Source organism: Spermophilus citellus (genome assembly GCF_964194105.1).
Source record: "Spermophilus citellus genome assembly, chromosome: 11".
NCBI lineage: Eukaryota > Metazoa > Chordata > Mammalia > Rodentia > Sciuridae > Spermophilus > Spermophilus citellus.
The window spans coordinates 81,635,922-81,653,493 of record NC_138192.1 but is presented as its reverse complement, the minus strand read 5'-3'; the positions used below and the strand labels follow the sequence as shown (position 1 = coordinate 81,653,493).

The window sequence follows — 17,572 nt, the reverse complement described above, 5'->3', positions numbered from 1 at the left end:
TTTCTTTAAAATGCTTGCAGTTGTAAAGAAGCCAGTAGTTGAAAAAGTTGAAAAGACTTCTCGAAGAGTGGAGGAAGCAAAAGTTCAAGTCACCAAAGGTATTATCATTTAAAACATTCCTAGCATCATGTACACCAGGAATCTGTTTACTGATGTACTCATGTTAGTTCTTTATATAATCATCTAAACTAAGGTACTTTTAAATTTTTGCCAAAGCAATATCCTTCACAATACAAATATATTTGTACATATTTTTAAAGTACCCGAAGTTTCAAAGAAGATTGTTCCACAAAAACCTTCCCGGACTCCAGTACAGGAAGAAATTATTGAAGTGAAAGGTACACATCTTTGTCTTTCAGCTACCAGTTTTAAGCATTTTTAGTTTTGCATATGGATATGTGTACATATATTGCTAGATAACTCACAAGTCATTTCCAAAATATCACATTTTTTATATAACACATTTTTATATAATTGTACATGTGCATAATTTAAATAATATCATCCTCTATTTCTGCTTTTAGTTTCGCTTAAAAATTACATTTTAATTTAAGGAAGGTTTGTGTTTAATGAGTAGTTTTCTAACTTTAATATGCAATATATTCCATTGCATATAATATTCCCCATCCTCTCATTTATATGAATAGACCCTAATGGATTTAGAAAAATACTGTGTTGTATGTGAAGAAGTTGTGTCTATTTGATTCTTAATAATATTTGAAAGGCTGCATAGTTTGTATGTTGCTCTAAATCAAAACATGATTTGTTTCCTTGTTGAAGCTAAATTTGTTCTCAACTGCTCATATTAACCCATTCAATCCATGTCCAAAGACCTAAATATAATGTAATATCTATATGTTTCATCTGATGTCTTGTCCTAGAAAAAGAAAATACTAATGTGAAATACTCTCTTTAAAGTACCAGCCGTGCATACAAAGAAGATGGTCATTTCAGAAGAAAAGATGTTCTTTGCTTCTCACACAGAGGAGGAGGTGTCAGTCACAGGTATAAGTCAAATTTGAACTTGGGGTTCAAATGGAAGAATCTTAAATGGATGTTTACTCTTCTTATTTAATTTGTGATCTTGTAGGCCTTTCTGTCCTCTTGTAACTCTGTCACCCTTTTTGTTTTCATTTGTCTGTTTTAATTTATTTCCATGTTCTTTGTAATTTATTTCCATGTTCTTTGTAAACTGCGATTGCCACTCTCAACATGGCATGTCAGTAATTAAAACATACGGTTTTTTTAAAGTTCCGGAGGTGCAAAAGAAAACTGTCACTGAAGAGAAAATTCATGTTGCTGTTTCCAAAAAGATTGAGCCACCACCTAAAGGTATTAGTACTTCATGTTAAGTTTGAGATCTTTTCAAAGTTGATATAAACCCCATAGTGTACACACAACCATAATAATAATGAATATTATAATATTCAATAACTGTACACAGGACATAATGGGGGATGGGAACCCCACAGGAGAGGAACAAAAAACATGAGGCTGCTCCCTGCTTCAGGAAGCTCATAATCTAATGACCAGGCACTTCAGATGTGGCAGAGCCAGCTCACACTCAGCCTGTGGTTAAATTTTTAGGAAGTTTTCAGTCAGTGGGTTTCTATCACCATTATTAAAAAGTAAATTATATAAATGTACAATTAAATAAATTCAAAGCATATTAATAGATACTTAAACTTACTACTTCCTATTTCACTGCATTTTATGATTATCAGTGTTTCTGAGGTCGTTTGGACTTATTTTCTTTGTGGTAGAAATACTATATAATGGTGTCCTGCTGCACCTAGACAACGAAGTCACATTAGCCAGCATGTCAGAATTTATACCACCAAAAATTAGAAGATAGAGTAACTGTTGTAGGCCAATGCTCCACCCACTCTCTCCAGCCGAACTTTTAAGTATTTATGATATAAAAAAAATGCTTAGATAATCTAATGCAACTGTTCTCATGCAACTGCCTTATAAAGTTGCTACCCAAAAACAACAACAAAAACTACCCTCAAAGTTATTGATGTTGCTCAAAAGCTGTCTCTGAGGAACAGAACCTGGCACCTCAGAGGCAGGGGGTGCTCCAACCTGTAGGCTCCAACAGTTACAGGTGACAACCATCATGTTATCTGGTCACTCAGCCATCTCCATTGATCTTGGTTTCTGATGTATCACTTTCTTGCATTCAGCTGATGTAAAAGGGTGTGTTTACTCTTTAAGCATTGCAAGAATGTATGCCTTGTCAAAATGCTTAGTTTCTCAAATATGGCACATTTCTTTTAAAGTTCCTGAGCCACCTAAGAAAGCTATTACAGAAGAAGTGGTCCCTGTTCCCATTCCTAAAAAGGTGGAGCCCCCAGCACCCAAAGGTAGAATAATATTTTTGAAAAATTAATTTATAACTTCTGTCTTCTTGTAACTTTTTCTATGAAACCTGTGTATTAATGAAGTAGCATCTGTAATGTTTTAATTCTGTGTGTCAGTTTCATTAATTTGTTGTGTTATATGAGTATCAAAAACCATTTTAGACACCAGGCCCTACTAACCGGGTCTTTTCTTTGTGTACTATTTGTAATGTTTACATAGTATTAATGTGGTCAGCATTTCTTTCTATCACAAGTAGAGCATGTTAAATTACCATTAAATTCTTACACTCTTACTGAGGATTTATGCTTTAATGTAATCTTAAATGTCTCAGAAGGAGACTAGACTTTTCAACATTGTTTCAACAATGGTATCTTTAAAGTTCCTGAGGTTCCCAAGAAACCTGTGCCTGAGGAGAAAAAGCCAGTTCCTGTACCCAAGAAAAAGGAACCTGCTGCTCCCCCAAAAGGTACACAGAACTGATAATGGGGAGACCCTGTGCCCCAGACACCAGCTCCTTGCTTTGTACTGCCTTCAACTGCACTGTGCTGTCTTCCAATTTTGTCTCTTGCGTGATGCTTGTTTTTAATGTTTGACAGCTTTGGGGCTGTACCTCCTTGATGTACATTATATATAATATCGAGTATTCCTAAGGCACCACCAAAAAATGTTGTTAGAAGACGTAACTATATCAAACAGCTATCTTAAATTTTTAATATCTTCCATCTCTTGGAGAAAGAAGAAATATTTGTGAAACTTGTCTTTTATAGACCTGTTTCTAGGGGGAAAAAAAGCCCTTTTGTCTCCTGTGTACATGACTTTTCCTTAAGAAAACCATTTGAATGAATAGGAGGAGATGGAGGGTGTTTGGCACAAGTAAATGTCAAGTAGATAAAGACTAACACAATGCTGCTTGTGATGGCCACCCTTCTTAAGTGTCAATAATAGCAAATCTTCAGTAGTGGCAAACATGGAAATTTTTTGACATTTATTTTCCCCATGTTTCTTGAGATATTAACTGAATTTCATTATTTTCAGAAATGTGGCAGTTATCTAAGTAGCTAGTTTGTGTGTTTTTATACAGGGATGTTTTTATTAAAAAATGTGCTGCTATGGTATATTACCAATTACTAATTTTCTTGTTGGTTTGGGTGTTTGGGGGCTTGGGAAGAGTGATAAGAGACACAATTTTTTATTTTTTTTATTTTTTTTATTGGTTGTTCACAACATTATAAAGCTCTTGACATATCGTATTTCATACATTAGATTGAAGTGGGTTATGAACTCCCAATTTTACCCCAAATGCAGATTGCAGAATCATGTCGGTTACACATCCACAATTTTACATAATGCCCTATTAGTAATTGTTGTATTCTGCTACCTTTCCTATCCCCTACTATCCCCCCTCCCCTTCCCTCACATCTTCTCTCTCTACCCCATCTACTGTAATTCATTTCTCTCCTTGTTTATTTTCCCATTCCCTTCACAACCTCTTATATGTAATTTTGAGACACGATTTTTTAATTTGTTCTTTTTAGTTATACATGACAGTAGAATCCTTTTTGATAAAATTACACATACATAGATTATATCTTACCCTAATTAGGACCCCAATCTTATGGATCTTATGGATGTACATGATGGTGGAATTCACTTGAGTATTTTCATATATGTACATAGGAAAATTATGTCAGATTCATCTACTGTCATTCCTAAGGTAGGAATAGGATAGGAATAAAGGCACCGTTGGGGCATTGAAGGTACAACTATACACACCTGGTCAGTTATTGAGAGATTTGGAAGTCAACATCATCCAATTTCAGAGAACCATGCCTTTTGAAATCTTGCATTTTGAATAGTATCCCTTTTTTGCCTGACCTCCCAATGTTTCTACATTTTCTTCCTGAATGAAATCTGCTTGTCTCTTTCTAAAATATCCAGAATTCTGAAGCTTTTTTTTAAAAAAACAGGTTAAACCCCTAAAAAGATAATTTTGACTATCTTATCCTTAAATACAAATCATTACTAATACCAAAATTACTTGATCACACCTGAAGGGAACACAGAGGTATCTCTCATTTATCCAAACAAGCACACATAGTAACATGTGCATATATATAAATGCTGCTTATATATAAAACATGACATACATATAAAGATGCATCCCTATGTAATTATACCAAGATAATTACAAATGCAAGAGTAGCAATGTAGGGATTCACAGAAGCTGCCAGTATGTTATGTAAGATGGGTACTATTATTGCCAATAGTGCATGCTGTTAAAATTCATCTTCTGATTAAAAAGTCACCATCATCAATGCTTAGAATATATCAATTAAACCCCCCCTAAATATTTTTTTGTTGTAAGAGACCTCATTCAGAACTATAGAGTCCTTAGAGGAAGACAGATATGCACATATCCACAACATTTTATACACAGATCATTGTCACAGTATATATAAGAACAAGAGACCTAATTTATAATAAGTTTTTACCAAACTTTGCATACTCAACAGGCATACCTGAAAATATCACCAGAAATGGGGGTTAATAAGTTATATAGATACAATTATTCTGTTATTTCTTAGTCTTAGTCTAAAATTAAACCCACTGCCATTGTGGACCTGATTTCTTGGTACAAAGAATAGTTTTTTCTAGATACAGTATCTACACACTATAATCACTGATTTGTCTTTTGCAAAAGCAATCTAATATATAAGTAAAGGATGAATTATACACACACACCTTTCTGTTATATAATCCATTTCTAATTGTCTGAATCTAAGTGTCCCTAAGACATTATTTGTGAAAGTGGCCATATTTGTGACTTTATTTATAACCTTTATAAGGTTGTAGTTAGCTTAATTTTCTGCAGTATTTCACTGATGCATAATCTATAACACTAACAAGCTTCATAAAAATTTGTGGGTGTGCTTGTGCCCCCTGGTGGAAGTATTCATGTTTCAACTAATTTTCTGTTTTAAAACTTTTAAGTTCCAGAGGTGCCAAAGAAACCTGTCCCTGAAGAAAAGGTTCCTGTTCCTGTGGCAAAGAAAAAGGAAGTGCCCCCAGCTAAAGGTAGGGTGACTTGCTTAGTACAGCAGTCCCATTCCTATGTCTTGTGTGCAAAACATCTCGGGTTTGGCTGTTAATTGAATTAGTTTACTTCAAAATGAATGTTTTATGTGAGTGAGACTTCAACAAGGGTGTCTGTCCAACCTGTCTATTTTCTTATAAAACAAGTGCATTAGCTACCCTGTAAAGTCAATTCCAAAAAATGTCTTTTCAAGTTCCTGAAGTACAGAAGACAGTTGTCACTGAAGAAAAAATAACTATCATTACTCAAAGAGAGGAGTCTCCACCACCAGCAGGTACTTTATCCCATCTCCATGAAATAACCTTGTCTTTCCTTGAAGCTTCTTTAATTGCATGCCTTCTTAAATGGGCCTGCCCGCCCGTTCTATGTTGCCTATTTGTTGTGCCTTGTTGGACATTTTAAAATTAAGTTCTATTCTTTAAGTGCCAGAAATACCAAAGAAGAGAGTTCCTGAAGAGAGAAGACCTGTTCCTCAGAAAGAGGAAGAAGCTCCACCACCAAAAGGTATTTGTCCCTCCATCTTTCCAAGTACCATCTTTATACAGCGTATGTCATAGCTAACTGTGCTTTGTCAGTTTTGTGATCCGGGTGTATGGTGGTTGCCTATCTGTGTTTTGTGTGGGGCTTCAGTGAGATAACACCGAAGCTCTAAATATATGTCATGTTTCTTAAGTGCCAGCTCCACCTAAGAAACCTGTCCCAGAGGAGAAAGTACCAGTGCCAGTTCCTGTCGCTAAGAAAGCTCCCCCTCCCCGAGGTAGGATTTGTCTCCATCCTCTGATGAAATTGTGAAGCATGTGAATTCTTGTTGTTGTTGTTGTTGTTGTTATTGGGTCTCTTCCTGTACTGACCCTCTGTCTTGCTTCTGAGACTTTGTATACTCGCCATATTTGTTTTCCCATTTTGCTAATGAAAGTAGTGTACTGTACAAATCTTCCCAAACCCTAAAGAAAGAGAATTGTTAAAATTCTTGCATTTTAAACTTCAACTTCAATGCTTTCTTAAAGCTGAAGTTTCTAAGAAAACTGTTGTAGAAGAAAAAAGATTTGTTGGTGAAGAAAAAATATCCGTTGCAGTTCCTCAGAGAGTGGATGTCATGCGGCATGAAGGTACATAATCCAAGTGAAGGAGGAAGGTCTTTTTGTGTTTTCCTTGGAGTCTTGTTTCCAGATGTGCTTATTGGCTTGTCCTGACCAGTTACTTCCCTTGTATTGATATTGGAATGTGTCTACCTGTCATAGCCTTCTGGAATTGCCTCTTTTATGTCTACAATGATCTTAAATCATTCTAAGGAAGTGAATGGGTGCTAAAAGTGGCCCTACCTGGAGATAATTTGAATACCCCTCTCAGTCTTGAGCTGTTCTGTCCCTCGTCTTGAATCAGCTCTCTCCCTCTTGTAATGAAGAAGTACTATGACCCTCAGCAAGTAGAAGAACCTTCATCCATCTTTAGTGAACACTGGCCCTTACTGGTATTCAGCATGCTGAATTTAAATTTAATCTTATCTTTTAACATATCTGCAGAGGAGGAATGGAGTTACGAAGAAGAGGAACGAGTGTCTGTTTCAGTCTATAGAGAAGAGGAAAGAGAGGAGGAGGAGGAGGAAGTGGAGATTACCGAATATGAAGGTAAACAACACAGACACACTAGTGATGATCTGGAGTCTGGATGTTGTCTTTCACAGTTTATCAGACTAATGAAAAGTCACACCAAAAAGTGACACAGATTCAGTGAACATCATGGTCCTCATTCACTGTATCTTTTGTTCAACACACAAGATTCAGGAGCATTACACAAAATTAGCATATTTCTTGTTCATCTCTTCTTACTTAACTATATAAGAGAAAAGGGCCCAAAATTAATTAAATTTCATGAGATAGGACTCAGCTTCCGCATTGTAGACTGGCATAAACTTCACCTTGGTAGTCAAAACTTTTTTTGGTCCACAGTTGAAATGTATTTTATGTTAAAATAATACATACATGTATGTATTCTCTCAAACACATATGTATCTGAAACACTGTAGCAATATTAGCCTTATAATATGTGATATACTTATGATATTCTTCTATATTTTCTATGCCATTCTATTCTATACATTAACAAAGGCAAATGACCACCCATTAAATTGATTGCACAAGTTACTAATATGTCCTGAATCACAGTTGTAAAATGAATAATAAAATACTAATTACCTCATTACTTTCTAGAAATGAAGGCCATATTCATGAATCTGAAACTGACTCAAAGGGCTTTCCTTTATTGCACATGTGGAGAAAATAATTATGTAATATCTGTGATCAGATTGACTTGTTATTCAGATGTTCCTGCGCCTCTAATACTAGCTCTCTATCATTTAAGCTGTGAATTTATTTTATTGGAGTACCCTTTCAGTGAATTAAGATAGGAGTAGTACAATCCAACATTCTGACTGAAGCTATATATCCAAAAAATAAAAATAAAAATGTCCTAATGTTCTAGAATAGCTCTGCTTTAAAATGGAACCAAAAAGTTCTTAACAACTCAACTCTCTTCTTGGTGAATTGAAGAGTTAAATTGTAGTTAATTTAAAGGTGGTACACCACACCTGCTTTCTCTGTTTGGAAAAAAAGTTCCTCTGAAATTCAATATGCACAGTCTATATGGAATGGTTTGGGACGGAACAGGATGGGGTATGACTTCCCAAGAGGAAGCTTGCTAGTTCTATTATACTTCCCAGAAAAGGTCATGATGGTGGGCATGGTCAGGAATCCAGTGAATTTGAAGAGGACCCCATACATTCCAGAAGTGTCTGGAAAACCAAACATAACATATACATGAGAAATGTTCATGTTACCTGGATTTGATTTCAGTTTTTGATGGTATAGATTATAAATGTTCTTCACTACTCCAGAATTTAGGTAAAGGAGAGATACTCTAGGATATTCTTAGTCTTCATTAAGCTTAAAAGATGGGTGGCCCATTAGATTTACCTTCACTGAAAGAGCTGATGTGTTTTTAACTAGACTTTTCTATTCTGTAATTAATTTAAATACATAAATTGAAAAGTCACCATTCTTATCCTGCAAAGCAGGGAAGGGGGGCATAAAATATCTTGCAAGTTACTTTTAAATCCTTATGTATATGTTTGTCCTGCAGCCTTCAAACCTAGAGTGTTGGGTTATTTTTGCAAGTTCCCTTCAAATCTTGTGTTCTTGTTTATTTTTTCCACTAGCATTTTTTATTGTCTTATATGTGTCCTATTATTCCTATGAATATAAGTGTTATTATCTTTATGATATACTTGAACATTAAATTAATGAGAGGTAGTTCCCATACTCTTTACTAAGGTGTTTGCTCTGATTAAATATCCTTTAGGTATTTAAAATGGAAACAATCAGGAGCTTTGCAGGTGTTAAACGTTTGCTATTTTAGTTATTCTTTTAAATGATAAATCACAGCTAAACTTAAACACAAAAACACTACAACTTTTCTTCTTTAAAATTAATGTCTTTAAAGTGATGGAAGAGCCTGAGGAATATGTTGTGGAAGAAAAACTACACTTTATCTCTAAGAAAGTGGAAGCTGAACCAGCTAAAGGTATATGGAAATCTTAATTTTATTTCTCTGTCGGTTTGTTCTGTTCTTTCTGTTCTCTTATAGCCAATTTATCCTCTGTATTGCAAATATTGATAAATAGCATGACTAAGAAAAAGATTTCTTACACTTTTATTGTAAAAAAAATCTGCACATTTTCTACAAGTATATTTTATAATCTTTTCAAGTGCCTGAGAAGCAAGAGAAGAAAATTATAGTGAAACCCAAAGTTCCTGCTAAAATTGAGGAGCCTCCACCAGCTAAAGGTACAATGTCTCCCAGAGAAGCGCAGGACTGTTTGTGTTCACACAGCAAGGCCTCTATTTGGCACACCCATATTTCATCAGCACAGATCTGAACATTTTTCTTGAGCATAGTCAATCGTGTGTGTGTGTGTGTGTGTGTGTGTGAGTGATCTTTTCAAAAAGTAAGTTCTAAGACCCCAAACCGTGTCACCTCTTAATGTAATGCAAACTAATATTCTTAAACCTAATATTTCTAAAGTTCCTGAAGCACCTAAGAAAATTGTGCCAGAAAAGAAAGTTCCTGCTCCAGTTCCTAAAAAGGTGCCACCAGCCAAAGGTATATTGTGTTTTGCTTTATTCTTGAATCACTCCTGTCTCTCTTTCTTTATCTTAATTGATACATTCTTCAAATTTGTATAGCAAGAATAAGAAAATGAATGTGCCAATGGAAGTGCTTTTCATGTCATTTAACCATGTTACCTGATGTCTTTTAAGTGCCAGAAGAACCAAAGAAACCAGTCCCAGAAAAAAGGGTTCCTCAAAAAGTGGTTGAGATAGAAGAACCTCTCCCAGCCAAAGGTAAACACAATCTCCCAGCACACATACACACACACAAAATGAGAGGAGTTTTAAAGTCTTGTCTTTCTTTCTCTAGTTGCTGTTCTTTGGGTCACACCTTGTGTGTAGAGTTTATTGTCTGTTGGTGGCCGTGGTGTGTTATTGCCTTGTCTTTGAGTAGAATCCTACTGACTTGTGATGTGTTGTGTGTGCATTGTAAATTCTTCTAAAATGACAGTACTTTCTGGCAATATATATTTTAAAAATTCCACTTTAAGCAATATAATTCCCTAATATTAAAATTATCTTTTAAGTGACTGAGAGGCACATGAAAATTACCCAGGAAGAAAAAGTTCTTGTTGCCGTAACTAAAACAGAGGAGCCTCCAAGAGCGAGAGGTACATCAGCCTTCTAATACCAATAGTGTTGTCTTCACCCACCTTCCTAAGTGCTTTGGTCATGGGTGTGGGTTCTTGTGGGTGTTATTGTCATTTGACATTTGAAATAATGAGCATGTCGAGTCTTTCATGTTTTCATTACTACTGTATGGTTGTGTTTTTTTGTGGTGTGAATGAGGGAAACAATTCTTTAAAGCGAAATCTATCTTTAAAGTGCCAGAAGAACCAAAGAGAACTGTCCCAGAAGAAAAAGTTCCCAAACTCAAACCCAGAAGAGAGGTGGAGCCACCAGCCAAAGGTATACTGACTCCTTCAAGAAATCAAACTAAGAATCTAGTTATTGAAACCATCCTAGTAGAATTAGTATCACTAGAGAAAATTATTTCAATACAGATCAGAAAGTAAGAAATATAAGTATGCTATTTCATATCACTTTATAACGAAACATTCTGAGACCAGAAAGTACTTTTTTCCTAAAATGATGTGAATCTCCCCCAAAATATATAGTTTTCTTTAAAGTGTGTTTGTCCTTTAATTTGTCTATTTGTCCATTTGCTAAACTCATTTGCCTAAATGCTTGTTTATGTGTCAATCTTTGATAAAATTTTTAATCTTAAATTTTCTACACTGTATCAATAGAGCTTTTAAAAATACCCTAGAATTGAGGTGCAGAAACTGTTGATGTAACACGTTTCTCTTTAATGCTTGTGCTTAGTCACTATTTCTGTTGTCTTTTTTGTTAACTCTCTTGTAAATTCTGCTTGAGCTTCCTAAAGTTTTTCATTATCTTTGAAGTACTAAGTGGCTTAGACAGAAACCAATTCAAAAGTATATTTGACTATATTTATTTCCAAGCCTATTGATTTTTCTTGCCATTTAAATGAAAAAGTTTAAATGAGCACCATTATGGCTGTCTTCGTCCTTGGATTACTTGTATAAAATTCCTCTTAACATATATATTTCTGGAATCTTGCCATTTACTTATAATAATTACTCTTTTAAAGTGACTGAACTCAGAAAAAGAGCTGTTAAAGAAGAAAAAGTGTCCATTGAAGTTCCAAAGAGAGAACCTCGACCCACGAAAGGTATATTATGCTTTGATTAAATAACATAAAGCATGAAGCTTTTTGACTCTTTGCCCACTAAGTCCCAATTTTAGTCCTCTACTTTATTGGCTCATTGTTGACTAAAGTCAGGGACTCAGACATTAGAAGTCACCATTGGTAAATGTACATTTTATGATATCTTAACCAGTAGAGGATAATCAGGGGCTCCCATAACCAGTGCATGGAAATAGCCCAAAGGAATGAAACCAAAGCATGGTCTCTATCATCCCTAAGTGGGCTTCAAATAAAATGCTGCCTGTTGTCAATATTATTCTAGAAGTAACGGTAACAGAAGAGAAAAAATGGTCTTACACCCGAGAAGAAGAAATTGTTTCAGAACAACGGGATGAGGACTACCAGGAATATTTAGAATATGAGGATTATAAAGAATATGAGGAGTATGAACCAACAGAAGAATATGATCAATATGAAGAATATGAAGAACGTGAGTTTGAACATTATGAAGAGTATAAAGAGCATGAAGAATATATCACAGGTATGAACAAAACTGCAAATCCCAAACTACATTAAATATACGCAAATTCCATTAGAACAAGATAAAACTTTGGATGTCCTAAGAGATTTGTAAAGAACTTTATTTCATTTGTCAAATTCAGAATATATTTTTCTTGGATAATGTCTGGGGGAAAAAATCTCTGTGAATCTTAAGCTTCTTTTGGGGCTTTACTACCCTCGGGGTTCCCATCATCCAAACTTAACAACTACTTCCAAAGTAAAGACAGACAAAGCGCTGTTTTACCCAATGAAGACCAGATTTGCAGGCAAATAGTTTTATTTCTGAAGAATTTGTTTTACTCATAGAATGAATTCCTACTAGAATTTTGAAACAAATAAGTGTTATTTAACTCATTTACTATCTGATGTTTTGTGGCCAAACTCTGAGAACATTCTTCATAGTTCTACACATTGGCATTAAAAACCAATATTATAGATGGAGGAGTTTCAGTCACAATTTTGTCTATTTAAAGTAAATGAGCATTTAATACATACCAATGAGTTATAATTACCTGAAGTACAGAGCCAGGAGAAAAGGGTAATAGAAGTTGTAGGTCTCTCAGAGTTTGTCATAACTGCACCTCTGAGGCTATGCATGCACTGTAGGTACAAGATCAACTATTATATTTGATTCCTTTTAAGAAGTATTTTTGATTTATGCTCTAAAGTCTAACATTAAGTACCTTGTATGTGCTTTTAAAGAACCTGAGAAGCCTGTTCCAGTAAAACGTGTCCAAGAAGAACCAGTTCCCACAAAACCAAAGGCCCCACCAGCTAAAGGTAGAGTGAGAAAAACTCTCAGTCATGAATGATTTGGTTTCCTGTCTGTCTGTCCCCTATAAATATGTGTTCAAGTGACAGTGTGCAAATCATGTGTTTGGGAATATTATGTTGTATATGGTATTTAACTTTTTGTTCTTACTAACTCTTGAAAAATCTGGTTCTGGTTTTTAAATCTCTTAATATTGATATTTTCAAGTGCCGAAGAAAGCTGTCCCCGAAGAAAAAGTACCTGTGCCCATTCCAAAGAAACTCAAACCTCCACCGCCCAAAGGTATATTGCAGAGTAATATCTAGCCAAAACAACTGTGTGACTGTGACCGTGTTTTAGAATCTTGTCTCTTGTTCTGTTTCACTGAGTGTAATGTTCTGGTTCTGATTCTTATATTTCAGTTTTTCGTGTATCTTTATTTCATAATATTCATGGGGCTGGCTTTAATGCTCTTTAATAATTAATATCTTTAAAGTGCCTGAAGAGCCAAAGAAAGTTGTTGAAGAAAAAATACACATTTCAATTACCAAACGTGAAAAACAGCAGGTGACTGAACCAGCTGATAAAGGTATAATGATTTCCTTCCTAGAGTGTGGTCTTTTATCATGTCTCTTTGGACATTAATGTAACTATGTTTTGCTTATCTTTGTCATTTTTGTGTCTCCTATATTGTTAGGAGAATGTTGGATGTAAAAACCTGTAAATTCAGGATAAGAACATAATGTTAAGTTTAAAAAGAAAAATTATTTCAAAATAGATCCACAGCCTCTTATGCAATGGCTATGTCCTGCCACATAATTATGATATGTAGAAAATAGAATGTTTGGATTTGAAATTAGGTACCATTTGGCATATTCTTGCAATACTTAAACTAATGTAATGATATAATAATATTCACCAAAGTTTGATAACTGTTTATTCATTCCAAATTTATTTTGAAGATTAAAAATAAAAGATCATTCAATGTCCAGTCACTTATTTTCCTGTTTTATGCTAAGTGTGAAGTAACTTCGGGGCAAAATCAAGAAGTACATTTATCCAGGAATATATGTACCTTTTTAATTAAGGATGTTTCTTATGAGCAGAGACATTTGAACACTAAACATCATTTTACACTTGGATTCTGCTACCTCACACTTGACTACTTCTGTAGATTTTCATTTCTATAAAGCTCAGAATTGTTTCCATGGCAAACATAAACTTTTTTTATAGAAGAACAATTGTATAACTATTACATCAGAGATTGATACAAAATTATCTACTTAGAGTACAACAAAGCTACTATTGGTTGGGTAACCTGTTTTTGACCATAAAATTTCCTTATACTTAATTTTTCAAGTGCCCATGAAGCCCAAGAGGGTTGTCACAGAAGCAAAAGTACCAGCCCCTAAAAAAGAAGTAGCACCTCCTGTTAGAGGTACTTAATACCACTTATTTTAATGCACTGTTTGTCTTCTTTGCCGTGGAATTCATGTTCAGTTCTGTGTGAAATCCTTTTGTGAGAAAGATAAAGCCTTCTCTTTCTTTTGTTATAAATGGGCTTGTGTTCCTAAAATGTCTTAGTTTTGTTGAGTAATGGGAAAACGTCCAACTTAAAAATAATATCTTTAAAGTGCCAGAAGTGCCTAAAAAACGAGAACCAGAAGAGGTTGCCCTTGAAGAAGAGGTTGAAACCCATGAAGAGGAATATATTGTAGAAGAGGAGGAGGAGGAGTACATTCATGAAGAGGAGTACGTTCATGAAGAGGAGTACGTTCATGAAGAGGAGTATGTTCATGAAGAGGAGTACGTTCATGAAGAGGAGTACGTTCATGAAGAAGAAGAGCTCATAACTGAGGAGGAAGTAGTGCCCGTGATACCAGTCAAAGGTAGATGATATGTCCTGAAAAGGGATTTGCAGCAGTGTCTTTAGAGATTAGGTGTCTGGCTTGGTCGAATTCTGGGGGTTATTAGTATTGATGACCAATTCTGCTTATTTTAGAAGCAGACTTTTTTTTAAGATACTTAAGTATGATAACTGCAGGTGCTTTTCACATTTTTATCTTTTCTGCAACGTTTCCAAAATTCTTAATAATATCTTTAAAGTGCCTGAAGTACCCAAGAAACCTGTACCAGAAGAGAAGAAACCTGTTCCTGTTCCCAAAAAGAAGGAAGCCCCACCAGCCAAAGGTATACCACCAACCACTCACATGACATATATATGGGAGACTTAATTTGCTTTTAAATAGTTAACTCTCTTCTGACTACAAAGTGTTTTGTACCTTATTCTCTATTGTGAAAAGCATTAAATGTGCTTTATATAGATGAGTTTTACTCATAGTTAGAATTTAACAATAAATAATGTCTTTAAAGTGCCTGAGATTCCTAAGAAGCCAGAAGAGAAAGTTCCTGTACCTATTCCTAAAAAAGAGAAGCCTCCACCAGCTAAAGGTACATTTATTTATAATCCATCAGTGGAATGATTAATAATTTACTTATGTAGTATAACGTGGTGAGCCATAGCAATCCTTTCCCCCATGACATTATTAATAACATTAATGCCAGGATAAAGATCACTCAGAAGTCAGCAGGTTACCATGTATTCTCTGAATTTTGCCATTGAAGCATGCTTATGCTTAACATTTAGCTCTTTTTCTTTAGTGGAAAGTTCTTAGTGTAAAATAAATTCTTTTAGCAGTATCAAAATGGACAAAGCTATTCTTTACCAGGCATTGTGTACTGTCTTTATCACTAATCCATGTTTTATTTAGTGTTTTCTATTTTAACTCTTGTGTCTTTCCAGTCCTTTGTTTTGTGACAATTACTATTTTCAGTGAGATTGTTACAGTATCTGTGATGTTTCAATTAAAGTCTTAAAATTTCTGGATTCTTAGCTATGGGTGAAAAACATGACATTAACCATATCTGATGTCTTTAAAGTTCCTGAAGTGCCCAAGAAACCTGTGCCAGAGGAGAAAGTACCAGTACCAGTGCCTAAAAAGGTGGAACCTCCACCGGCCAAAGGTACATGACCTTGAAAAGCCACATTATCTTTAATTTCTTATTTGCATAGAAATTAAAAAGTAATTGATTTAATTCTCTGCTTTTTAGTGATACAGCAGCTCTTTTTCATTTCCTTAAGGAAAACAAAAGATTTTAAAAATAAAATACTTCTTGGAATTTCTTTCTCATACTTTCATTGCCTTGTCTTAATCTTTTTAAAACTATATTTGACTCAATATTTTTATTTTACATAATTTTTTGTCTAAATCATTTCTTTAAAGTGCCAGAGGTGCCCAAGAAGCCTGTGCCTGAGAAGAAGGTGCCAGTTCCTGCTCCTAAGAAAGTAGAGGCTCCACCTGCAAAAGGTACATCATTTCATCACTTAAAGTACTCGGGGAGAATCCTCACAGTTATGTATATTCCTATGTGAATTTTCCCATAATATTAACATGTTCTTAAAAGGCACCTGTCTAGTTAAATATATAAGTCAAATATTTTATGATTCTTTTTTACATCTATTTGCAAGACTTTTAATAGAACACATTCTTAAAGATAATAATATCTTTAAAGTGCCAGAGGTGCCAAAGAAGGTCATCCCAGAAGAAAAGAAACCAACACCAGTTCTGAAAAAGATGGAAGCTCCACCACCCAAAGGTAAATTAATCTCTAACAAAACCAGGGCCAAAAGGAAAATTAACTGGTGTTATGCACCCTCGTTAATTATAATTAACGCTTGATGATATGTATGCTGGTGATAGCTGTTGCTTTATGATCACAGAATATTTGCTTCTCATGTTGTCACATTATCATGAATATTGTCCATAAAAGTGATGCTCGTGCAATTGAATAAATATCTTTAAAGTGCCAAAGAAACGTGAAGCAGTCCCAGTTCCTGTAGCTCTGCCTCAGGAAGAGGTAGTTCCATTTGAAGAAGAAATTGTTCCCAAAGAGGAAGTTCTACCTGAGGAAGAAGAAGAATTCATACCTGAGGAGGAAGAACTTGTACCTGAGGAAGAAGTTGCACCTGAAGAAGAGGAAGTTCTTCCAGAAATTAAATCTAAGGTGCCAGTACCTGCACCAGGTATAGCTGCTTGGAATCAAGAACTCTTTTGTGTTGAATTTTGTCTTTCCATCATTTTGTTCATCTGTACTTTTATCTGTAATACTTTACTGTGTATGTTTTCTACCATGTCAGTCTTAGGACACATTCCAGACAAGTCCTCTTCTAATTGTGTGTCTTCATGGTGTGTCTATTGTCAATTATCTGAATGTCTTTTAAATGTTTGTGTTATGAAAGGTTATTAATTGTTTGTGGTCTTATTGTTGTGTGTCTTTTTGTTTTATATACAACATTGTACATGTGGTTTTTAATGTCTTCAAATGAAATGTTTTTAAGTGCCTGAAGTGCCAAAGAAAACTGTACCAGAGAAGAAAATCCCTGTTCCTGCTCCTAAAAAAGTGGAACCTCCACCACCTCCCAAAGGTACACCGCCCCAAATCGCATACATGTTCTTCACCATCACTTTACCAGATAGATTATGGTGGAACTGCATTTCAGGAAAACTTATAAAGTGAGCAGCCATACTTCCACTTCTAAAACTGTTCAAGGCACTGATATTCGTTACTTTTTCATGTGTGCTTGGTACACCATGTTTATTAAGAACAATGGTGAAAGGAAGTGTTGTTCCAAAACTGCCACAGGAGTTCTGATCTCTCATGTAGATATTTTGCAAAGCTTAATTCTCTATAGAAAAAAAATTTACCTGAAAAATATAATGAATAAATATTCTTAAATCATTCTTCATTCATTATATGATGTGCCTTTATAACAGGAGGATGAAAGGGAAGAGAAAGATTAATGCATTTATCAAAACAGAGGAATGGCTTGTCTTCTCATACATATGTGTAAATAGTAGCCCAGCAGGTTTTGATGCTAGCCTGGGCTTTGCACCCTGCTCTGT

The 17,572-nt window shown here is 34.9% G+C and overlaps 1 protein-coding gene across 1 annotated transcript in view; it reads left to right on the top strand.

Moving 5' to 3' along the window:
* The window catches only part of TTN (titin), a 266,424-nt gene that overhangs the window by 109,363 nt on the left and 139,489 nt on the right, over window positions 1–17,572 (top strand). The window contains exons 112-143 of the mRNA XM_081261924.1: window positions 21–98; window positions 261–338; window positions 919–1,005; window positions 1,252–1,332; window positions 2,283–2,366; window positions 2,744–2,830; window positions 5,356–5,439; window positions 5,652–5,732; window positions 5,882–5,962; window positions 6,132–6,215; window positions 6,466–6,567; window positions 6,982–7,086; window positions 8,957–9,037; window positions 9,223–9,300; window positions 9,539–9,616; window positions 9,775–9,858; window positions 10,152–10,235; window positions 10,450–10,533; window positions 11,240–11,320; window positions 11,619–11,837; window positions 12,560–12,637; window positions 12,837–12,911; window positions 13,105–13,197; window positions 13,969–14,046; window positions 14,243–14,497; window positions 14,715–14,798; window positions 14,982–15,059; window positions 15,549–15,632; window positions 15,893–15,976; window positions 16,182–16,265; window positions 16,474–16,692; window positions 17,008–17,094. Of these exons, the coding sequence (XP_081118050.1) occupies window positions 21–98; window positions 261–338; window positions 919–1,005; window positions 1,252–1,332; window positions 2,283–2,366; window positions 2,744–2,830; window positions 5,356–5,439; window positions 5,652–5,732; window positions 5,882–5,962; window positions 6,132–6,215; window positions 6,466–6,567; window positions 6,982–7,086; window positions 8,957–9,037; window positions 9,223–9,300; window positions 9,539–9,616; window positions 9,775–9,858; window positions 10,152–10,235; window positions 10,450–10,533; window positions 11,240–11,320; window positions 11,619–11,837; window positions 12,560–12,637; window positions 12,837–12,911; window positions 13,105–13,197; window positions 13,969–14,046; window positions 14,243–14,497; window positions 14,715–14,798; window positions 14,982–15,059; window positions 15,549–15,632; window positions 15,893–15,976; window positions 16,182–16,265; window positions 16,474–16,692; window positions 17,008–17,094 (3,120 nt within the window). The remainder of the gene's footprint in view (window positions 1–20; window positions 99–260; window positions 339–918; window positions 1,006–1,251; window positions 1,333–2,282; window positions 2,367–2,743; window positions 2,831–5,355; window positions 5,440–5,651; window positions 5,733–5,881; window positions 5,963–6,131; window positions 6,216–6,465; window positions 6,568–6,981; window positions 7,087–8,956; window positions 9,038–9,222; window positions 9,301–9,538; window positions 9,617–9,774; window positions 9,859–10,151; window positions 10,236–10,449; window positions 10,534–11,239; window positions 11,321–11,618; window positions 11,838–12,559; window positions 12,638–12,836; window positions 12,912–13,104; window positions 13,198–13,968; window positions 14,047–14,242; window positions 14,498–14,714; window positions 14,799–14,981; window positions 15,060–15,548; window positions 15,633–15,892; window positions 15,977–16,181; window positions 16,266–16,473; window positions 16,693–17,007; window positions 17,095–17,572) is intronic.